Consider the following 22,360-nt stretch of genomic DNA (forward strand, 5'->3'; position numbering starts at 1 on the left):
GAAACATTACCTTTTAAAAATGTTTTTGCACTTACAGATCATGCTGCCTACACTTGTATTCATTCAGCTAGCTCAGCCTGAGTAAATAGTGATAAATGAATGCATTCTTCTCTTGAAATGACTCACAGCTAGTCATGCACTTGGAAAAAAGGAAAATCTACCACAGTTTTGGGTTAAACTGAAAATTTCACTTATTTTCAAGTAGATTGGGCAGTTGTAATAGGGGCAAGTATCCACACAAAGTAAATGAAAATAAAATCACATGTGTGATTTTAAAAAAGAATTTCCAGCTGAAGTTACGTAGATATCCAGGCCATTTGCCCTTTAAAAGCAACTTTCCACCAGCAAAGAAGCAGCTGACAGGTGCAACAGGAATTCTAGGAGCAGTCTAAAAAATGGCAATGATTCTGGTTTGGTGTTTATGCCTTTTAACTTCATTTCTGTCCCTTTTGGAGCAGCAGGGGAGGATGGGTACAGCAGTTTTATCAGGGGAATTCAATTTCTGTGTTCTTTGCAGTGAGAGCAGTGAAGTTCTGCAGTACACAGCAACTGCAGCTGAGGATGTGGAGAAGGTAAGTTTTGCTTTTCTGGGAGTAAGTTTAATCGATTTCCCTTAGTTCAGTGAACTTTCCCCCTCAAGGAGAGTTATTAGCAGGGTAAGAGAAGCCTTTTGCTTCACCATTGTTAACTGTCCTGTCTAGCTGCTGTTCCCTGAGGGAAAGAGCACCAAGGTTTTTGAGACTCTGAACAGGTTTTGGGCCCATTTTGGTTCTAGGGATAGATGTCTGTTAATAACAGTAATATGATGTTAACTGGATAATAATAATAATCCTACGTGGAAGCTTGGCAAGGAATCATCCCCACTTGGGAGGAAGGAGAGGAGAATTACCCATGGGCTGTCTCCAAGGGCTTTTTGGGTCTTCATCCTGATGAGATGAAATTTTTACCCTACTTATACACAGCCCAAACCCCCTCTCCTCCTATGTTATGTGCAGTGTGATCTTGGCAGAGAGTTGAGTAATGTATACATATGTGTGGTAGCCTGTACCTCATTAAGCTTATTAGCATACTCAGAGCGTGTACTTTAATATTTAGCTGCCCCTAATCAGACTAAAATTACATTTTTGCCTGAGGTGTCCTTCAACGTTCTGGTTATATGACTGTGTGAAGCAGAAAAGATTGATAAGGACTTCCCTGGTCCTAAAATTAAGACTCCATTTTACCCCACAGGTGCACTGCTGTTTGTCTCTAGGCCTTTGGGTTGCCTTTATAAGAACAGGGTTGTGTGCCACATTCTGGGTCCTCTGCTGTTGTGGATGGATTTTTGGGTGCTCCTGCACTTGATAATAAAGGTTATCATTAATAACCAGTAGACCTGTGGGATGGTGTGGGTTTATACCCCTAAAAAATGGCTGGTGGCTTCAGTGTGACAGCAGATAATAAATACAAAAATACACAAAAAATAAGGCTAAAATGAACAAAAAAGCTGAGGTTGTGATGTGAATTTAGAGAATAATATTAATATATTATTAATATATTTTATTAAATAATACATTACTATATCAATATATGAATATATTAATAACATTAATATATTTTAATATAGTAAAATAAAATAATATATAAAATAATATATTAACATTTTATAGTAATGATATTCACAATAGATTATTAATATTAATAATCAATTAAATTATCAATTAATAATTCTTAATAATTAATAATTATTAATAATAATGATTACTAATAGTAATTATTAATTACACCTTAATAGATATTAATAACTAATAATTAGGTTATTATTGATAATTCTTAATATTAATATTAATAATATATTAATATGTCAATTTATTAATAATATTAATAACATTTATATATTAATATATTAATGTATGTTTTATTAATATATAAGATAAATTTTTATATTTAATTTATATATAAATATCTAATAAATATATTAATATTAATGAATTAATATTAATAAATTGATAGTTCATAGTATATTTTTAATGTTATTTATTAATATATTTTAATAAATATTGATGTATTTAAATTATATTAATTATATAATTAATATATTTTTCTGGATAACAATATTGAAGCAAGGATAGGAGTTGAGAGCTGTGGTGTTTCAAGATGGGTACTTGCTGAATTAAAGGAAAGTTGGGATGCGGGTTAAATGCCTACTTTTTTTCCCGTTTCCTTCTCTCTGGACACATCTCCAAGTGGTCAGAATAGAGCAGATTGTTTGCTCCCTAGATTTTTTTGTAGGAAACCCCATTATTAGAGATTTGATTTTAATCCTTTAAATCAGGGTTTAAAGTCAGTCTAAAGCTCTTAGTGTTCAAGGAGCGACTCTCCTGAACTCAGCAATCTTGTCATTGCTCTAAATAGGGTCATCAGATGCACCAGTGCAGTCCTTAATTTGCTTGGACAAATCTGGACTAGGGGAAGAATTATTATTTGGAAGTTAAAGTATAATGCCACAGAATGATTAAGGTTGGAAAAGACTCTGTAAGATTATCCAGCCCATGATGTTGTCATTGTCAGTGTTGGGTGTTGGTGATAGATACTGATACTTGAAAGAATTTGGTTGTTTTTTCCCCCTTTTCTGTTCAGATTCAGTTTCCCTCTGGGATGACACAGAAGAAATTTGGAAATAAGGATTGGCAGGAGAGCTTTGGCTTGTAAGGTGTGTATTTACACAGGTGTATCCTCTTGACAGACAGCAGTGTTCATTAGCCCACTCCAATCTGTTTGCTTAGGGATTTGGGAGCTGAATTTTTATGGCCTTACAGTTTAATAACTTTTGGGTTGTTCAGAGCACACATACACAGCTTAGAAACGATTTTTAAAGTGTCCTAAAAAGGTCAGTTGGGGTTTCCTGTTGTAATTCACTTTGCTTCTAGTGGCTGAAGGAGTAATGAGTGCTGAAATGAGCTTCATTAGGATGTTTCACACTTGTTTAGCTTGAGGGTAAAACTGGGAATACAAAGTTAGCTCTATGTTTAATTTCTTTTAAAGCCTTGGATATTTGCTCTAATTCCTGGGGGGTGCCAGGGCATTCCGTATAAATGAAGAAGTTGTTCTTCTGTCCTGGTTGTGAAACTGATGCCATTGTTAAGGAGCTGCTGGGAGAGAGACCTTCTCATGTGATGATAGCAGTGAGCAAAACTAATTTGAATGCAGATTCCTTTCCCCCTGTAGCACATTTTGAGCCCATTGTAGCAACTCTGTGATTAGTGCTGTTACCAGGTTCAGAGAGTTTCCAAAGCTTTGCTGTGGAGTGGAGAAGGAATTGCTTGTGTTCAGCTTGTCAGTTAAATAAGTCAAAGAAATAATGACTGTTTGAACTAACTTACACCTCTCTTCCTCTTATCTTGGAGTTATTTTGCAGCAGTTTGTGCCTCAAAAGTGTTTATTCAGTCATGTCCAAATCATTATTTCTTACCAATTCTGGTAGGAGTGGATCTTTATAGTCAAGGCTACTTTGTAATAGCACTTGGTTATAATTTTTTAAGTGGTAATATCTGGGATTTAGTGTTTGCAGGGAATAATTACAGTGTATTTAAAGAACACAAGGATTTTTCTTTTCTCATCCTGTCACTTCATCGCTGACATGGGCTCACCTGTCAATGGGGTGACAGTGTGCCATCAGGAATTTGGTCATGACCTCAGCTTTATCCTTTCCCTATGGAAAAGGTCTCTGGAAAGGGATGTTTGGAGCTGTAACAATCTGCTCCTTCCCAGGTTGCTCCTAGGTGCTGTCTCCATCTCATCAGGCACCTGAAGTGCATTTTCCTGACACCAGGGCAGGTTTCCCTCAGCTCTAGGCAGCCAGGTGTGATAAGCAAATACCTCCTGGAGCAGCAAAGATCTGTTTTCTGGTGGATCCAGGCTGTAAGTGAAGCTCAAACCAGGGATTGATAAGTTTGGGGATGGTGAAGGAATGGATTGCTGAGGTGGCATTGCTTATTTGAAGGGTTCTGAGCTGTGAGTTACCTTTCCTTTCATGCATGGGTGGGTTGTGGTGGATGGTGAAATCCTGAGCCCTTGGACTCATCGCTGCAGCTCCTGTAGGCCTGAGTTTTCCAGCCTGAAATGTGCCTTTGTTTCTGTGCTGTGAAGCACACAGCACTGAGGCAGATGCCACACCTGCTCCCCTGCCTGTCTCTGAGGATGTGTTACTGAGCCTCTCTGGGAATAAAACCGACCAAACTTTATTTTTGTAACACAAAGGAGTTAAATTTAGACTTATCTCCATTTCCTCCTCCTTCTCCCTCAGGGGTGAGGTTGTATCTTCTTGGCTTTTCAGCCCCAGTGGCAGGTTACAGAAGAATGTCTTGGATCTGGTAAGAATTTGGCAACAAGGCACCTCTCGGCCAGTTTATTCCCTGCCATCCAAAGCTGAAAGCACGGGATGTTAGGAGATCCCCCACGTGTGTGCCCAGTACTCCTGGCAGGGCCACAGCCTCCAGAAGTAGACCTGGGAGATGATCATGTTATCTCTAGATATTTGTCTTATTACTACAGCTTTAGCAGTGAAACCTCTCTCATTTGTTTAATGAACTGTTTTGATTCTTTCATTGAGTTTTGGATCAAACCACCCTTAGAGAGCTTTCTTTTCTGATTCCAGGTAATTGAAGACATCGAGTACCTGAAGTTTGACAAGGGGCCATGGGTGGAGCAAGATGATGTTTCTTTCCATCACTTGAGACTTTAGTAAGTGTGATATCATCCAGCCACTGAGCAATTCTTGGCATTAAATCCCAGGGAAAATGGTCAAAGCCATGAGCTTTTGAAGGTGGGGTTATATTTTGTGATATTGATGCTTGGCACTGGAACGTGGTGTAGCATTTTTGCTGCTGATTGTTGAGACAAGAGGCTCCAGACAAGTTTAAGAGTGGTTTTTGTCAAGGATCCTTGTCTGCCCAGTTGGAAGAGATCAGACTCAGACACTGGAAAATAACTTGTTGGAATAGAATTTAATTTGATTTTAATAATTCTTTGCAAATGCATCATGTTTAATTTGTCAGTTTCTTTATATAAAATACAAAGATGTATATAAAGAATATAGCTGCACTTGTAAGGCTGTTAATACCAGAAGTGAGACAGGCTCCCCATTTTGCTGCAACTTCATCTTCATATTGAATGTGCAGCTGGAAATTTCAGTATAGTTACATTTTTAAAACAAAACGTAAGACTTATATTATTTTCATTATTTCCTGGTCATCTCACAGGTTAATAGAAACACAGATTTTTAAATTGAGTATGTGCCCTGTTATGAACAGTTTCCACGCGTTCCCCAGAGACCCGGGCAGGGCCTTCCTAGTTCCCATGGCAACACTAAAAAAACTACTAACTCTAGCTAAGTACCGATATTGAAATGCTAATTAGCTAATTGCTCTGTTTGTTCTCTCTAAACTACCTGGAGGTAACTGGCCTCCCACCCCTCCACGCCACTCTGGGACTAACATGCAAATAAAAACCCCTTAGGATCATGGGAGTATTTTTAGGAGATAAAGAGGAATATAAATCAAAAACTGAACACAATAGAGGAATCTAGACAAATGCCCTAGCTGAGGAAGAGGGAAACACATCCCCTGATTGACTTTTAACCGTCGCCATCACCTAAGAAAGAACAGACTATATTAGGCTCTGAGAAGCAGGCCGACAGGGACAGAGAGCCCTGGTGCTACCACCACAAAAGGCGCGGGAACAGCTGTTGTTCTGGACTTCAGCAACAGACTCTGCACACCACACCTCCTCATCCTCGGGCCACCGGTGTGCCACAAGGAAAGAAGAAGGGACAGCTGCTGCTCTGGACTTCAGTGACAGACTCTGCACGCCTCCTTCCTTTTGGCTGCCTGGGAAAGCTACGACCGCGGGGGCGAGCTCTGCGTCGAGCCCCCTGCCCAGCTGATCTTTTTAATAAAGAGCTGAACATTAATAAAGGCATTAGCCCTGTTCATTTCATGCCCCTTAGTTTGTCTTTGTGACAGGCATCGGAGAAGCAAGTTAAACTTTTTTTGCAGAATTGTGAGATGTCTTGCATTTTACTTTTCTGTGCTGTTACTTTAAATACCTCATAAAGATAGAGATAATCTCCTAATTGTATGGTTTTTCTATCAAGGAGTGAAGATAAATTGCAGAAGAGCAGTGCTGGGTGGTGTCTGAGAGGATCAAGTCATGATTTGGGTGCATTTTCTGTGTCAAAGATGAGGTTTCTTTGTGTAGTGATTGGAGGATAAAATCTGGTGACTTAGGCCCTAAAAAATGATCACAGTCAGACTTCCTTTGAAAGAGGAAATAAGTTGCTTGTTTTCCTATAGCCCCACACTACTAATGCAGTATTAGGAAAGGATTATTAATTGTGATGAGTAGGAGGGAGTTGAAGGAAACCTTACAATTACAGAAGTGTGTGAAGATACTGTATGAAAATTCTATTTCACAGTTTTAGAAGGGAACAAATTGCTTTAAGGACTGAATTTTTCATTGAACCTTGGAGGGGGGTGAGTCTACTTCACAAGGCTCTTGTCACCGTAGGTAATAAGAAATTATTCTTTTGGCAAAAGCATGGGGTTGTTTGAAGATCCTAGAATGCAATAAGCTGCTTATTTAAACCACAGAATCATAAAATATCCTGTGTGGAAGCGACCCACATTGAGCATTGAGCCCAGCTCCTGGGGTTTGCTTTTTTTTTTTTTTTTTTTTTTTTGTGCTGGGTTGTCAGAGCATCGATAAAGGGGTGACAGCACATCCTGCGCCAGCCTTGAGCTCATGTTTTGCTCAGCAGAGTGAGGGAATCCTGGGCAATGTCTCGGGCAGCATGGGAAGAGACTCTTTGTAAAAGTGTGTGTTTGGACATGATTTTTCCCCATGGTAACTCCAGAAAGGCAGGGAGCCTGCTGCAGGTCGGCCGTGTTGGAATTGCATGCTGGATTCAATGCCCAGCCCAGGTGTGAGTCCATGAAGCCTAAAGCTGATGCTTTTCTCCCTTTTTCCAATGCCCGAGTAGCAAAGAGCCTGTGGTCCCCACAGTTGTGCAGGTGTCCCGTGCCTATGGGAATTTTTCCTTTGGAAAGTGGTTTTCCTGCTTTCCTGGCACAGGTCCCAGTGCCTGCCTCGTGTGCAGGCACCTGCTGCCCTCTCCTGGGTGTTCCTGGCAGGCTCCAGCAGCTATTTAGGATCGTTTAGGTTGGAAAAGCCCTCTGAGATCATGGAGTTCACCATTCTCCCAGCACTGCCGAGCCCACCACGAGCCCATGTCCCCAAGTGCCACACCCACATGGCTCTGGAATGCTTCCAAGGACAGTGATTCCAGCACTGCCTGTTCCAATGCCTGACCACCCTTCCAGTGAGGAAATTTCCCCTCACATCTAATCGAAGTTCTGCCCTGTTGGGTTTTCCATCTGCAGTTGCTTCCTTTGTTGACCTCCCAGCTCTTGGGGCTGTCAGCCCTGCTGTTTTCTTCCACCCTCAGCTTGTACCACTGTGTCTGGGGGACCGGGATGGGTGAGCAGGACCGAGGAGAACTTTTTATTGCACATGGATAGGATCTAATGCATGGAGACCCCAGCAGGGCCTCTGAGTGATTAATGCAGCTCATCAAACCGCTGAGCCCAGCCCATGGGCAGTCGCATAATGATCTCTTTTCTCTCCCTGCCTGCCCTTAAGTGCTCTCTCTTGCCCTGACAGCTTGGTTGTGGGGTCTTGGTAAAAGATTAAAAAGGGCTGCATTTGTGGCTTGGAAGCTGGAGGTGTCTTCCAGAGGATGTTCTTCACATCTTCCCTTCCTCTCCAACAGAAACCGTTCTGGCTTTTTAAATGTCTCGGGGAGCTCCTCTGCTGCCACTGCACTGTTTCAGGCATGTTTTTATCTGGGCCCTTCCCAGTGCCATTTGTCTGTCTACATGTATTGCAAAATAAATTGCATTTGTGAGGAGGAGCTGCAGGCTGTGTAGCCTTGCCTGTGTTATTTATCAGCTCGGGGAACTTGCTGTGCTTGTTGCATCAGACAACTGCACAACTAAATCTGATCTGTCCCTGCAGCTCCTTCAGAACCTGGCAGAGAGGGACAGAGACCCTGCAGCTCTGCTTCCCAGTGTAGCTTTGCCTAGCAAGGGGAAGAAGTGTCCCTGTTTAAATGTCTGATTGCAAACAGCAGGACTAGAAGGGCTGGCAAGAGATGGGTTGGACCTGGCTTTGAAACTTCTGTCATGGAGACTCCAAAAATCTCATGAACTATTAACTGTAAAACTTCTGGCACTAGAAGCTATTTTCTTTAGCACCTTGGTTCTCTCTTCATCATAAAATAATAGAATCCCAGAATGGTTTGGGTTGAAAGGGACCTTAAAAGCCCATTTCATCCCTCCCCTTGCCGTGGGCAGGGACACCTTCCACTATCCCAGGTTGCTCCAAGCCCTGTCCACCCCATCTTTTTGCTGCAGTTGAAACACTTCTTTTGTGATTTCTTCTTTGCAGTGGCTTTTCTAGGTTTGAAGAGCTGTTGTTGCACCTTCTCCCCTTTTCTTGCAGACCTGCTTTTTTTTGGAATTTTTTTTTTTTGTTCTTGATGCTGATGTTGAGTGTTTGTTCACCAAGGCAGTGGCTGTGCCTCACCTTGGCCATTCTGTACCTGTTCTGCCTGGCTAAATGAGGGAATTGGAGTCCCTTTGGCAGAAGGAAGAATATTAATTTCCTTTATCAACATAGGACTTACCTGGAATGGTTTTGTGGCGTTGGCTTTTAGGTCTCTCTTGTCACTTGAAGTTTTGTGACTATGCCAACATCAGGTGTTGAGAAATCCCAGCCCAGACTATGCAAACTCAGGTGGTTTTTGTTGGGTTGCTTCATTAATTTGTTTTTTTCTAACCTGTTTCCTTCCCTTACCCCACCTTGCACCTTTAGCAAGGTGCTGCATGCTCCTTCAGGAAAGTCTGGTAAATCGTCAGAAAAGAATAAACAGTGACAGTTTTCTGCTGGGGGAGAGAAAGAAAAGGAAAGAAAGATAAAAGGGGTCTATAAATGCTTCCTGCTGAGCAGGGAATTAGTCCTGGCAAGTGGCTGTGGTTTGTGGTTAGACATTGTTGTGGCAATGGGTGTGCTTCTGCTTAGTATTCCAAATTATTTCTGAAGGTGCAGAGAACACGGAGAAGCCATCAGTAGCTTTCATTATTTTCTTGTGCAAATAGCTTTTAGAAGCAGCAAGTTTGTCATTTGGCCCTTAACTAAAATGAATTGTGCCTGGGAATTGTCCTTTCCAAATGGCCACTTGGCCGAGATTCGGGAAGGAGTGGATTCACTGCAGCATGGGTGACCACAAAACCTTATTTCCATGTGTGATGTTATGCTTTATATCTGCCCGGACTCCCTTTTGTGCCTTCCAGCACGTGAAATGCACCTTTAATGTTGTTGAAGTTAAACATTGTTGTAGTTTATAGGAAGCATCTTTGCTGTTGATCCTCATCTTGGAAAAGAGCATTTATCCTCACCTTCTTCCATCTAAACTTCGACTGGATTATTGTATTTCCTTACAAATCTGTCTGTAGTGGGATAATTTAAAGAGTGAATATCAGGGTATGTTACTGGTTCACTTTTTGGAGCTCTTCACTGCTGGGAGGAAAGGTCCCAAAATTTATGATTTGGGGGTAAAAATAATTGCTTGAAGATGATGAACTTTGCTTTGCTCAGGGCATGTGCTTGATGTGCACGTCAGTATTTGCTGAGAAATGCAATTCACTGAAAACAACCCAATTTGCAGAGTTTCTGGTGCTGGATTTAGGGTTTGGTCAGTGCTGCCTGGAAAGGGATGTGTTTTTGCCAGCCACGTGCAGGTGGCACTGTCAGCCTGTGGAAACCACAGGCAGCAGGAGGCTTTCTAGCAGTTTTTCAGGCATTTTAAATTTGGGATATCTGAAGTGCTGGTGCTGTGCAGAGTGGTGGATCCTGAGATCCATCACCGGAGCTGCTGCAGCTTCCTCCAGGTATTCCAAGGCAGGGTGCTGGGGGCACTGCCTCCTTCCAGACCCTCTCACTGTCTCAGTACTGGTCCATTTAGGATGGGAATTTAGCAAGGTAGTGTGTGGCATTCAGTAAAACCACTGTTTTTTACACTGCTTTTATAGAAAGCAAAAAAGCCAGAGGGGATTCATGGAGAAGGGTCCCAGGAATGATGGAGCATCTCCAAGGAGGATGAACCTGGGAGGGGAAATGGAGAAGCAGGAAGTTGGAGCAGGAACAAAGTGGAGGCAAGGATGAGGGGCAATACATCATAGATTTGTAAAGAGAAGGATAAGTGTTTGGAAAATAGCTCAAATCTTTGGAAGCTTTATTTAACAGAAAAGTAGCTCTTTAATCATAGAATGATGATAATGAGTCCTAGAATGGTTTGGGTTGGCAGGGTCCTTAAAGCCCTGGCAGTTCACCCCCTGCCATGGGCAGGGACACCTTCCACTGGATCAGGTTGCTCTATCCCAGCTCCATCTAGCTTGGCTCAGAATATTTCCAGTGATGGGGCAGCCACAGCTTCTCTAGGTACAATACTTGGCTGTTGCTGGGGCAGGGTGTGAACCGAGTGCTCCTTTTCCCTTCAGCGTGCAGGACAAAGCTGGAGTGCTGGATTCCGTGTCCATCCCGCGCTTCGTCCCCGAGATCACCATTGGTGGCTCTGAGTACGACAAGATCTATTATGAGTACCGGGAGGTGAGTGCTGCTGGGGACAGCCAGGGGACACGGCCAGGGGGCTCCTCACTGCTGGGGACACGGCCAGGGGGCTCCTCACCATCGAGGACACATCTGAGGACACGGCCAGGGGGCTCCTCACTGCTGGGGACACGGCCAGGGGACACGGCCAGGGAGCCCCTCGCTGCTGGGGACATGGCCGGGGGGCTCCTCACTGCTGGGGACATGGCATGGGGACATGGCTGGAGGCTCCTCACTGCTGGGGACACCTTGCCCATTGCTACTGGGAACTTGTGCATTGTGCCCAAATCCCCACCTCCTTTGAAGTCTAGCTTCCCCCTAAGAGGAATAAGGAAGCAAATGTTTTTTTTTCATAATCTAATTTCTTTTATTTTTGTCTTTAGATGTGGACTAAAGGATAAATGGGTTTTATTTGTTTCTGTTTCTTGTGCCCTGATGGGTCTGTGACCTCTGAAATCTAAGAGGCCCTTAAGTCAGGCAAGAACACTGGAAACCCATGGCCACTCCTTATCGAATGCTGAGGGAGGGAGGGTTTTTTTAGAGGAGGAATCGAATGCTGCCTCGCTTCCCCAAAGTGCTGCTGCTTTAAATAGAGTGTTTCTGCACGTGGGCACACATCCAAAGCCTGTTGTGCCCAGTGCTCTCGTACACCTCACGCAGGCTCCCACACAGGGTTTTAATTAGCTCCTGCTTTGCTGCTTCTGGAGACAGCAGCTTCCAATCCCCCCAGAGCTCTGCCCTTGTGCTGCTCAGTTGTTCCCTGGCATGGTGTCCTAATCCCACACGGGGCTTGCCGAAGGCCCAGGTATTAGAAAAGCTCCTTGGAGAAGTTGTGGAGCTGATAATTAATAGTGAGTGGCCAAAGTTACAGGTGAGCCTCTGTTTTCCAGTTGGGCTGAAATCTTCTCTGCCACTGCATCTTATGATTTTCCAGGCAATCCTGAAGAAAAAGGGAGGAATATACAATATAAATGGTTAGAAGCCACGATTTGCATAATCCAAAGCCTATCATTTTTCTTTTCCTGGTAGTATAGAGTCTTTTACTGAGATTAAAATGTAAGCTACAAATTTATGGACTTGTTTGGAAACTGATCTACCAGTGTTTTCTTCTGGAATAGACAGAATATTCCAATAATTTGTTCCTCCTCGGCCGGCTGTGTAGTGGAGAGGCTCCTGGATTCACACTGTTCTGCCTCATTTGAGATGTGACCTTTCCAGCTTGTAAAAGGGGCTAAAGGTTAAAGCAGCAGAAAGCATCTGAGGTTGTCTAATGGATTTGAAAACTCCCTGGTCCAGCTGAGAAATTGCTCTCAGAATTTCCTCCTTCTTGCTGTCACATTCTTAAATACAAAACTTCAAGCTTGGGCTCAGGATTTTTGGAGCCCTTCCCTCCAAGAGCTGCCTGTGTTGTGCAGCACAGACTTGAGGAGGATCTGCTGCATGACTCGTCTCTAGCACACAGCATCCATCTGCACTGCCTGTGCCTTTCTTCCCCAAGATGAGAGGGCTTTTCTGGGGCTGAGATGTCCCTTTGCAGTAGAGCTGGGAATTACTGAGGCTGCCTGACACACAGCTAGATGTGACCTCAGTGCTGTGTGCTGAGAGCCTGGGGTGAGACTTCTGAAAGCCTTTTTTCCTCTGGCTGTACAGCAGCACGTGCCTCTTTGTGCTGGCAGGAAACGGAGAATGTCCTGGCTCATCCAGTGACTGGCTGCCAGGAGAAATTTGTGACTTGCCTTGCAGATGTAGCAAAGGGATGCTTAGGAGAGGGAATATGGTTACCTGGGAAGGAAAGCTGTGCTCTCGGATTGCTCTGCTCCATGCCAGTTAGTTGACAGCTGAAGCTGAACAAAAAAAACCATTGCCAAAATATAATCTCCCTTCTGCAGCCTTGTTTGTAGGCCTTGATTCAGGAAAGTGCTGTGGAAAGTGATAATGTCCTTTGGAATCAGGAGGAGTTGCTTGTTTCAGGAAGTATTCTGTTAAAATTAGGCTACATTCATAATAATTTTCTCTCTTTTAAATGCTTGCATACTTGTAATCCTTCAGTAGTGTGGGGGCTGTACAGGGATGGTGCACAATGCAGAAGATGCTGAGTTTTCCTCAGCATCTGGAAGGGGAAACACAAAGCCAGCTACTGGAAGGGGAAACACAAAGCCAGCCCCACCTGCTGTTTTATGTTCTGAGAATTGCATTCTTTGTGCTGAAACTTTGAAGATCTGGGTTTTTTTTTTTTACCTTACAACTTTGTTTAGGAAATGAAGAGCTGATTCTTTTTTCTCAGGCAAGGCTCCTGTGCAGAGGTGATCCAGCAAGAAGCCAGCCAGCACAGGCACAGAGAGCAGATGAGCTTTCAGACACCCAGATTTGGGCTGGGAGGTTGTTGGGTCTGTAAAGAGGGAATCACAGCCCCTGCCTTGCCCTTGCAGCTGTGCTGCCACTTTGGCATTTGAAGATAAAGGGTTTAGGTTCACTTGTAAGTAAAAGTTTAGAATTGACTTATAAGTAAAGGCTTAATTATGAGATAATTACAGAAGTTTAACTTTGCCTTGTGGGAAATGTGTGCTTTTAAAGTTGGTGTAATGATGTTTACCACATAAATACAATGATTTGCATAGGGGATTTTTTCCCTCTGTAACTACTCATAAATCCTTGAGCTCTCCAATAGGCAGCAAACTGCTGTGCTTTTCAGAGCTCCATGCACACAATTCATGCTGCCTAACAATGGTGGTTTTCAAGGAGTTACAAACTGCAGGTAGAAGCTGGGTTTTGTTCAAAATATTCATTAGAAGCAACCCAGAAGGAGGAGGAAGGAACACTCTTCAGAGTTCAAGATTTTAGTATGTTTGCTTTTCCACAAAATAATGAGATGGCCACATACAGTGCTGAATACTCGAAACTCACTTTTTTTTTTAATGTATGTCCTCTAAATTATGTAAGGGGTCTTGTCACGTGTGAGAAGGTGGCTTTCTGCAGCCTTCTTATACCATGAAGTCCTCTGGCAGGGTCCAGCAGGTCTGCTCAGGCATTCGGGAACTTCTAAGGATGCTCTTCTGGCAAGGGAAAAGCAACCTTTCAGTCAGGTTCTGTAGATCAGAGAGAAGCACATTCATTCTTCATGGAAGCAACATTATTTTAGGAACTGTCAGACTAGTAAAGGCTTGACTACCCTTTTTTTTTTTTTTCCCTTAACAACTGCTGTATCTCTCTGCCTTTCTTCCAAGTGCACACAATCCCCAGGGATAATGCTCCAAACTCCGTGTGCACCCTGTGAAGCTGGAGAGCTGGAGCACTTATGCAGATGTGTTTGCAGCGAAGATGAAAACAAATGGCTCTGTTTAATGGAATCAGTGTACTTAAATACTGTGCTGATGTACTTCATGCTCCTGCTGCATCTCCTGGAGTGGGGAAAAACGGTGTCTTTGACGTGCGTGTGCTTTTCTGTGTACATAAAAGTGCAGCTGTTTGCTGGAATTTGGAGAAGCAAAGAATCACAGAATGCTTTGAGTTGAAAGGGACCTTAAAACTCATCTCATTCCCAACCCCCTGCCATGGGCAGGGACACCTTCCAGTGTCCCAGGTTGCTCCAAGCCCTGTCCAACCTGGCCTTGGACACTTCCAGGGATCCAGGGCAGCCACAGCTGCTCTGGGCACCCTGTGCCAGGGCCTCAGCACCCTCATAGAGGAGGAGTTCTTCCCAGTATCCCATCTAACCCTGCCCTCTGGCAGTGTGAGGTGTTTCCTCCTTGTCCTGTGCCATGGAAAGGTGAGACAAGGCTCTCATTTTATTTCCCTCCCTGTTTTCCTTGGTGGAAGACTGCTTTTGGAATATAGGGATGCTGAGCATGAAGCAAGGAAAGCTTGAGCAGATCAAAGTCCTGGCTACTGCTGTGAGGTGCAATTCAGCTCCTTCCACAGCAACTGCACAGCTCGGCTGCCTTGCCTAACTTCATCTTTGTGCCCTGCTCCTCATCCTCCTCCCTCCTGCCCCAGGGCTTGGGAATGTGTGGCTGGCAGGGCCCTGCAGTCCTGGCTAGCAGCAAGCAGAGAAGAGGGAAGAGGATGGAGGGTGGGGAATCCCAGACTCTTTTCCCAGGCTTTTCATCACTCTTTTCCATAAGGATGCAGCCTTAGGAGGGAAGATCCTCCAATGTCTGCCATGCCTCCAGGTTGGAGGTGGTTGCAGGACAGTAGCTTTGAGTGGTGGAAGGTGAGCCTGCAGCATGGGTCAGCTCTGTCCCACCACCCAACACTGAGAGTGCTGGAAGAGCTTGTGTTTGCAATGGGAAATCACAGCCAGCCCCAAAGAGAGGGTGTTAAGGGAAGGCTCTGCAGGTCTGAGGGGCCCAAGAGCTGCTCTGGCCCCTCTTTGGCAGCTGTGGGGCTGAAGGTGGCTGCTGGCAAGCAGAAGGTTAGCAGGGCCCTTAGCTCTGCTGAGAGTGCAGGGACCCCTTCACATAAAAATCTCCTGAAAGAGCTACAAAAGGAATACTTGAGCTTTCAGAAAGCCAGAGTCTGGATCAACAACAGGATCAACTCTTGCCTTTGCAAGAGCAAGGAGCTTAGGATGCCTTTCCTTCTCCATGTTTGCGATTGTTGCCATAGCTGCTGCCTTTGACAGAACCTTCTGTTTTCTCTCTCCTGCCATTTTTTTCTTGGCTAGATGAAGCTTTCATTCTTTTTAGGATCAAGATCTCCTTTCCTAACTCTGTTTTAAAGGAGGTATTTGACAGCTGTAATGCCCAGCCCTATCTGCTCTTGAATCCAGGAAGGAATGAAAACAGACACACAATAAATTAGAAGAGGCTTCATTTAAGGGTTTTTTTTTTTTTCTGTTTTATCTCTGCAGAAGTATTTTTAGCCCTTTCTAAAGTAACAAGATGTTGCCTAGCTAGGTATCAGTAAGACCAAAAGAACCTGAGGAATAACAAAAACCTGGGAATGACAGAGCTGTTGCTCAAGGATACCTGGATTTGCTCCTCTTCCCACCTTCCCACTTCTCCTCTGCTCTCACTAATCCTGTCCATATGGGGAGAGTGTGAGAGCATCCCCTCTTAAGGAACAGGCAGCTTTTCCACCCTGCTCACCCTGAAAAGTATCATGGACAGTTGGCAGGGATATCTATCCCAGAAACAGTAGGGAAGGAGCCTGACAGACCTTGTAACTGTCTCAAATCTTGGGTTTGGTGGTTGTGTCTGTTTTATTTTAGGTGATGGTCCCTGCTGTCCCAGGCACGGGGTGCCTCTGTGAATCAAAAAGACAGTCAAATCTCACTGGCATTAAAGTAATCCATTTTCATCTTGATAGTCTGTCCCTGTGAAAGGAAACGCTTTTTTGTGTGGGAGCACATCCCCCTTTCCCAAACCCCTCTTAATCCCGTACCTGTGGAGGGATGTGATCCCCAGGGTAGATCTCTGTTAAATTAAAATTAATTGGAATCGAATTTAATAGAGGGGTAGCATCTCCATGGATCTTACACTGTGAAGTAGAGTCAGTTTGAGGTGTTTAACTGTGCTGTGTGGCTTGGATTAGTTCCTTGGCTTTTCCCTGCACTCTCTAGTGGATAACTGATCCTCTTATGGGCACTTCTCTTTCCAAAGGATTTTTGTCTGTTTTTTTAGTGAATGAATGAAGGGCAGGACAGCAGTCATTGAACAGTTCCAGCAAACTGGAATTATTTTAGCCTCAGTTCAGCAAAACTTCTGGGTGCTCTTGTTTTTTGGGCTGCGATGGATGTTAACAGCATTGAGGGCTTTATTTGAGTAAGGGATGGCAGGAGTAAGGCTGTAACAAACATCTGTCTGTGCCAGGCCTTTGGGAACCAAGCCACGCGCACCTCAGATGTGCGTGTGGAGGGCAAATTGTTCCCCTTCCTTGCTTTAAGTGCTCTGGAGCACAAGATCAGTGGTGCTGGAGAAGATCATTGAGTCCAACTTAAACCCAGCAGTGCCAAGGCCACCACCAGCCAATGTCCCTAGGTGTCACATCCACGTGGCTTTTAAATCCCTCTAGGGATGGGGACTCCTGGGCAGCCTTTGCCAAGGGTGACAGCCCTTTCCATGAAGAATTTTTTCCCTAATGCCCGATTTCAACATCCCCTGATGCGTTTTGAGGCTGTTTCCTCTTGTCGCTTGGGAGGAGAGACTTGATCCCACCTGGCTACATCCTCCTTTTCACAGAATCACAGAATAATGAGATTGGAAGAGACCTCTAAGATCATCAAGTCCAACCTATGCCTTAACACCTCAACTAGACTATAGCACCAAGTGCCATGTCCAGTCTTTTTGTAAACACATCCAGAGATGGTGATTCTACCATCTCCTTGGGAAGACAATTCCAGTACTTTATTATTTTTTCAGTGAAAAAATTTTTCCTAATATCTAACCTATACCTTCCCTGATGTAGTTGGAGACTGTGTTCTCTTGTTCTGTCAGTTGCTGCCCATGGAAGAGACCGACCCCCACCTGTCCACAGCCTCCCTTCAAGAAGTTGTAGAGAGCAATAAGGTCACCTCTAAGCCTCCTCTTCTCCATACTAAACAACCCCAGCTCCTTCAAATTTTCCTCATAGGGTTTGTGTTCCAAGCCCCTCACCAGCCTCGTTGCCCTCCTCTGGACGCGCTCAAGCATCTCAGTGTCCTTCCTAAACTGAGGGGCCCAGAACTGGACACAGTACTCGAGATGTGGTCTTACCAGCGCCGAGTACAGGGGAAGAATGACCTCCCTACTCGTGCACAATTCCTAATGCAGGCCAGGATGCCATTGGCCTTCTTGGCCACTAAGGCACACTGCTGGCTCATATCCAATCGGCTCTCGACCAGCACCCCCAGGTCCCTGAACACTGTCCAGCCACGCTGTCCCCAGCCTGTAATGCTGTAGGGGATTTTTGTGGCCAAAATGTAGAACTCGGCACTTAGACTTATTAAACTTCATGCTGTTGGACTCTGCCCATCCATCCAACCGATCTAAGTCTCTCTGCAGAGCCCTCCTTCCTTCCAATAGATCAACACAAGCTCCCAGCTTAGTGTCATCTGCAAATTTACTAATGAGGGACTCGATGCCCTCATCCATGTTGTCTATAAAAATATTAAATAGAACTGGTCCCAGTACAGACCCCTGAGGGACACCACTGGTGACTGGCTGCCAGCTGGATGCAACACCATTCACCATCACTCTCTCGGCTTGGCCATCCAGCCAGTTCCTAACCCAGCGAAGAGTGCTCCTGTCCAAGCCGTGGGCTGCCACGGCTGTGTAGCTGTAGAGAGGAACCAGAGGAGGAATCATATGGAGCGATCAGGAACCAAACCCTCCCAGAATCCAGCCAATATCTGCAGCTCCATGTTCCTAGATTCTCTCAGCTTTTAGCTGTGTGCCTACAACACTGACAACCCTTTGGAAGCAAGGACTTCTCCTGTAGGAAGTAGTCATCTGCTCCCAGCAGTGATGGAAGGGGCTATTATTGGGCTGTTCTAAACAGCCTTGGGGTATTGATGAATGAGCCTGAGCTCCCAGAGCAATGACTCTGCTTTTAAGTGCTCTTTGATCAGTGCTGCTCTGAGCAGGCTGTTTATAGAGCTCTTGGAGCTGTGGAGCCCAGCCATCAGCACAGAGCAGAGCAGGAATAGAAGGCAGTAATGGCAATTCTGTTTGTTCCCCAAAGGCTGGAAAACAAAGCAAGCTCCTCCTCAACAACCTTTCCAGGTGGTTAGAGCTCTCCAGAGCTGTAGCTGCATGTGCCTGGTGTGGAATGATCTGGATCAAGCAGCTGGCTGGAGCTGCTTGTTGCTCTTCCACAGCCTCTGCTACTTTATAGGGCTTTTCATCATGTTTATAGTTTTGACAGGCACTTCTGTGGCAGGTTCTTAATTTAACTGATGAGACAGTCTTGTTTTCATCTCTTTTCCTAATGCTCTTTTAAAGTTGAGCAGTTTGATGCCTTTGAGCTGGCTCTGCCTTTGGGTTCAGCTCATTTCAGGAGTTTTGTGCTCTGTGTGGTGGATTTTATCCCATCCTTCTGGAAATAATCCTCACTGCCAACTTTTGGGCTCTGTGGAGCGTAATGCAGCAGGGCAAGGCTTCATTCTCACTCAGTTTCCATGGAGTGGAAAAATTTGTTCCTTGGTGACCTGGCAGGAGTTGCAGGAATGTGGGGGAGCTCTTGGAGCTGCCTGGTGGAATCTCTGTGATCATAAAATTGTGGAATGGGTTGGGTTGGAAGGGACCTTAAATCTCACCTCAGCCCCGCTGCCATGGGCAGGGACACCTTCCATCACCACCCCGTGGTGCTCCAGCCTGGCCTGGGACACTTCCAGGGAACTTGTACTGCAAGAGAAGGTGAATATTCAGTCCCTCTCTGTTGTCTCAGCTGCTGGCAAGTCCCATAGAGCTTTCTCCTATCTCCTTTCCATCATCTCTTGCAGCTGGGCTGCCCAGCCTAGACAAACCCAGCAGCCCCAGGGCTGGTCCCCGATTTCCATCCTTGCCCTTGTGCTGGCCAAGAGCAGCCTGGGAAATTCAGCTGGGTGCACTTTGGAGCACCAGCCTAATGAGAACCAGCCCATCTTACCCCTTGCCCTGCATTCCCACATCTTCCCTCGTGCTCCTACCACACCTCTCTGCAGAATCCTACCCTGTTCCAGCCATGCAGCTCCTTTACTGCAGTCACAGCTGGAAAATGTGGGATTTGAAGAGCAAAGTTTGGCAAAGTGGCCGGTGTCACTTGTGCATCTTGTGCACAGAGCATCAATTCCCATCATCCTGCTTCCTAGGTAATATGGGAATTGTTTACTCTGCTTCCCTCTTCCCTTTTTTCCCTTTTTTTTTTTTCTTCTTTCTGATTATTTTGAAAGTTTAGCTGTAACAAATCCCCAAACTCTCCTGCCTTTGCCAAGGCCCACTGTGAATGATGGAGTTATGGATGAATACTTATAACACTTGCTTTGATGTCTTGCATGTCTTTAACCAAAGGCACACAGGGAATTTGTTTTGGACAATGAACTTGAATTCTGTCGGGGTTGATATTGTAGCTTTTTAAAGAGGGCAGATGTACCCAGAAAAAAAACTGTAAACTGCTGTATTTTCCCAGAGATCTCCTGTTGCTTTAATAATCTACTTCTCTAGGAATCTCTTCAAGTATCAAAGGGCCAATTATGTGCTGCCTGGAGAGGACCAGGGAGGGCTGTTTTTGTGTCACAGGCTGGTCACAGGTCCTCCCTGGCTCACTGCTGGGAATCCGTGGGGCAGAGATAATAATCATTTCTGTTCATCTCCCATCTCCTCTTTGCTCAGTGGGGGGAACCTCTCAACAGGACTGTGTGGTTTCTGCTGATGTTTAGACAAGACATTAATTGAAAAACCTCAGAAAAACTGATCACAACTGGTTTGTGACAAGGTAGGGTGGAAAGTGTCTTGTGGAGGAGGTCAGGTCTTCTGTCAGCTTGATTTTTAGGGAAAGAAGTGTCTTGGTTTTTAACATTCAAGTGAATAGAAACACAAGTCCCCTTCCTCAAAACAACAGGCTTCATCTTTTAATAAATAGTTCATTTTTGTGGCCTGACTACAGACTTTATCAAGACTGCATCTTGCTTCTCTCTGCAGGGGCAGCTCTCCCCAACTGGATCCTCTTACATGTTTTTTTGGAAAGGGAAAAAAAATCCTCAGGACAAGTCTGGGGTCTTGTGTGAAACCAGTGTTTGTTTGGAGACAGAGCAGATGATCTGTGCTTAATTATTTGGAGAGGCTGCCAGCAGATAGCTTATTTCTAAAGGAAGAGTTTTATTACAGCATCTTTGCTGGCTTCAGCCTTTCTCACCAAACTCATGGGCTTTTTTCCACTATTTGAGCTCAGAGGTGTTCTGTTCTTTCTTTTTGGTTCCTGGAGGTAGGAATAGATGTTCTGGAGATGGGTTCTGCTTTTAGAACCAGGATCTCACCATCTCTGGCATTCCAGGTCGTGGTCAGTACCTTCCAAAGGGCGCTACTTCAGCACTGAGACTCACAGGCTGCTCCTTAGGTCCCAGGGTCCTTGAAATTCAGGTAAAGGCTTCAAAAATCTTTGGGTTTTTCCATCAAAAAGTGGTTCCTGACTTTGCTGATGAAGGCAGGCAGATACTGTTTTTGCTTTAATGAAGAAAAGTTCAGCTCTTGAAGGCTAAAGCTGCAATTTCATTTGAACAGTTTAATTTAACGTGGTATTTAACTCAATATCTCACGCATGAAGTATTTCATATATTTAATAATGTGTGTGCCTATTTTGGAATGAGATTCAGTTCCTCTTCTCCATGATACAGTTAGGGGAGCCATCTCAGGCTGGGAGGAGCTGGATGAATCCAGGTGGAATGTGGTGCTGAGATCACTGGCCTCGTTTTCATATATATATATTTTGGCTTTTGCAGTCCCTCCTTCAGCTGCACAGCTCAGTCTTTTCTGAGAGACTGGTTTTTCTGTAAGTTTTATCATTACAATGTAGAAACAGTATTTCATGTTCTGTAGATCTCACGAGGCACTTCAGAACTTTGAGGGGAGTGACCAGAGTTCTGACCGAGCTTTCTGCTTTCTTTAGCTCCCTGGGCACAAGTACAAGCCAGGCTACAACGCTGATGTTGGGGACAAGTGGATCTGGCTGAAATGAAATCTGTTCCTGCTGGAGCCCTGGCCAGGATGGACCACAGGACCTGAGAGAAGAGGAGCCACGTTCAGTGCACCTGCTGCACATCACTTGTGTAGCACCAAGGAAACACTGCTGAAATCATTTCCCGTCCCCAGCAGAAGGGAGTAGACTCCCAGAAGGAAAACCACTTCATTCTGGTTTGTTTTTCCCTGAGGAACTCAGGGATGTTGGATAGTCAGTGTGGGATAGCCAAGTGAGCTGGGGCAGGCTGAACATCAGAGCTGAATTTTCTCTTCCTCGAGACTGTGGCACATTATTATCCAGGATTAGTGTTGTTCTGCTGATTCAAGAGGAATTAAACCTGTACCCTCCTGACTCTCACAAAGTTAATATCTTGTTCTGTCATGCGTGGTGTTCTATGAGGTTCATTAGAAGCAACAATGTGTTCTGAAAGGCACTGCCTGGACCTCAGCAAAGCATAAGAAGTTCGTTGAGAGATGGAAATTAGGTATCTCAATTAATACAGCAAAAATCTCTGCTTAAAATTCTAAAAAAACAGTCAAAATAATTGCCAGCAGTTGTACTTACAGCTTCTTGCTTTGATTCTACTATAGAGTGAGATATTTGTTGGCTATAAAAGACAAGTGAAATTATTATTTTTGCAAGTTCCTGAGAGTCCAAGTTGGAAGGGTTCTTTTAAAAGAAATCATTCAATTTAGTATTAGTCACAGAAATGAGGTACCTTGGCATTGGTTCAAGCACCACTGTCCAGATTTAGGCTGCAGTTAATTTTGCATTTCCAGCATGGGGCTCGCTGCTTCAGCCACTGAGGAAAAGGGCTGCCAGGCATTCCAGAATTTAGGGCAGTGCCTTGGAGTTAAGCAGCCAAGTCTCGCTTGTGCCCCTTCCTGTATCAAAACCAGTATGAAGAGTCCCTTAATGAGAGCCTTGGGGGCCTGGTGAGCTACTGGATGAAGGAGCAGTGGGAAGAACTGTGGCTCTTTTTGCTGATCCTGTGGGGCTTTGCTTCCGTGTTTCATGTCTCATC

The 22,360-nt window shown here is 44.6% G+C and overlaps 1 protein-coding gene across 1 annotated transcript; it reads left to right on the plus strand.

Moving 5' to 3' along the window:
- Nucleotides 1-467: 467 nt before the first annotated feature.
- Nucleotides 468-21,965, plus strand: LOC128809921 (NADH dehydrogenase [ubiquinone] 1 alpha subcomplex subunit 10, mitochondrial-like). The gene is made up of 4 exons (XM_053982349.1): nucleotides 468-572; nucleotides 4,637-4,722; nucleotides 10,596-10,704; nucleotides 21,265-21,965. Exons 1-4 carry the CDS (start codon nucleotides 468-470, stop codon nucleotides 21,331-21,333), a joined length of 369 nt encoding a protein of 122 aa, XP_053838324.1. The 3' UTR covers nucleotides 21,334-21,965.
- Nucleotides 21,966-22,360: the final 395 nt, after the last annotated feature.

This window comes from Vidua macroura, chromosome 7 (genome assembly GCF_024509145.1).
Source record: "Vidua macroura isolate BioBank_ID:100142 chromosome 7, ASM2450914v1, whole genome shotgun sequence".
NCBI classification, from domain to species: Eukaryota; Metazoa; Chordata; class Aves; order Passeriformes; family Viduidae; genus Vidua; species Vidua macroura.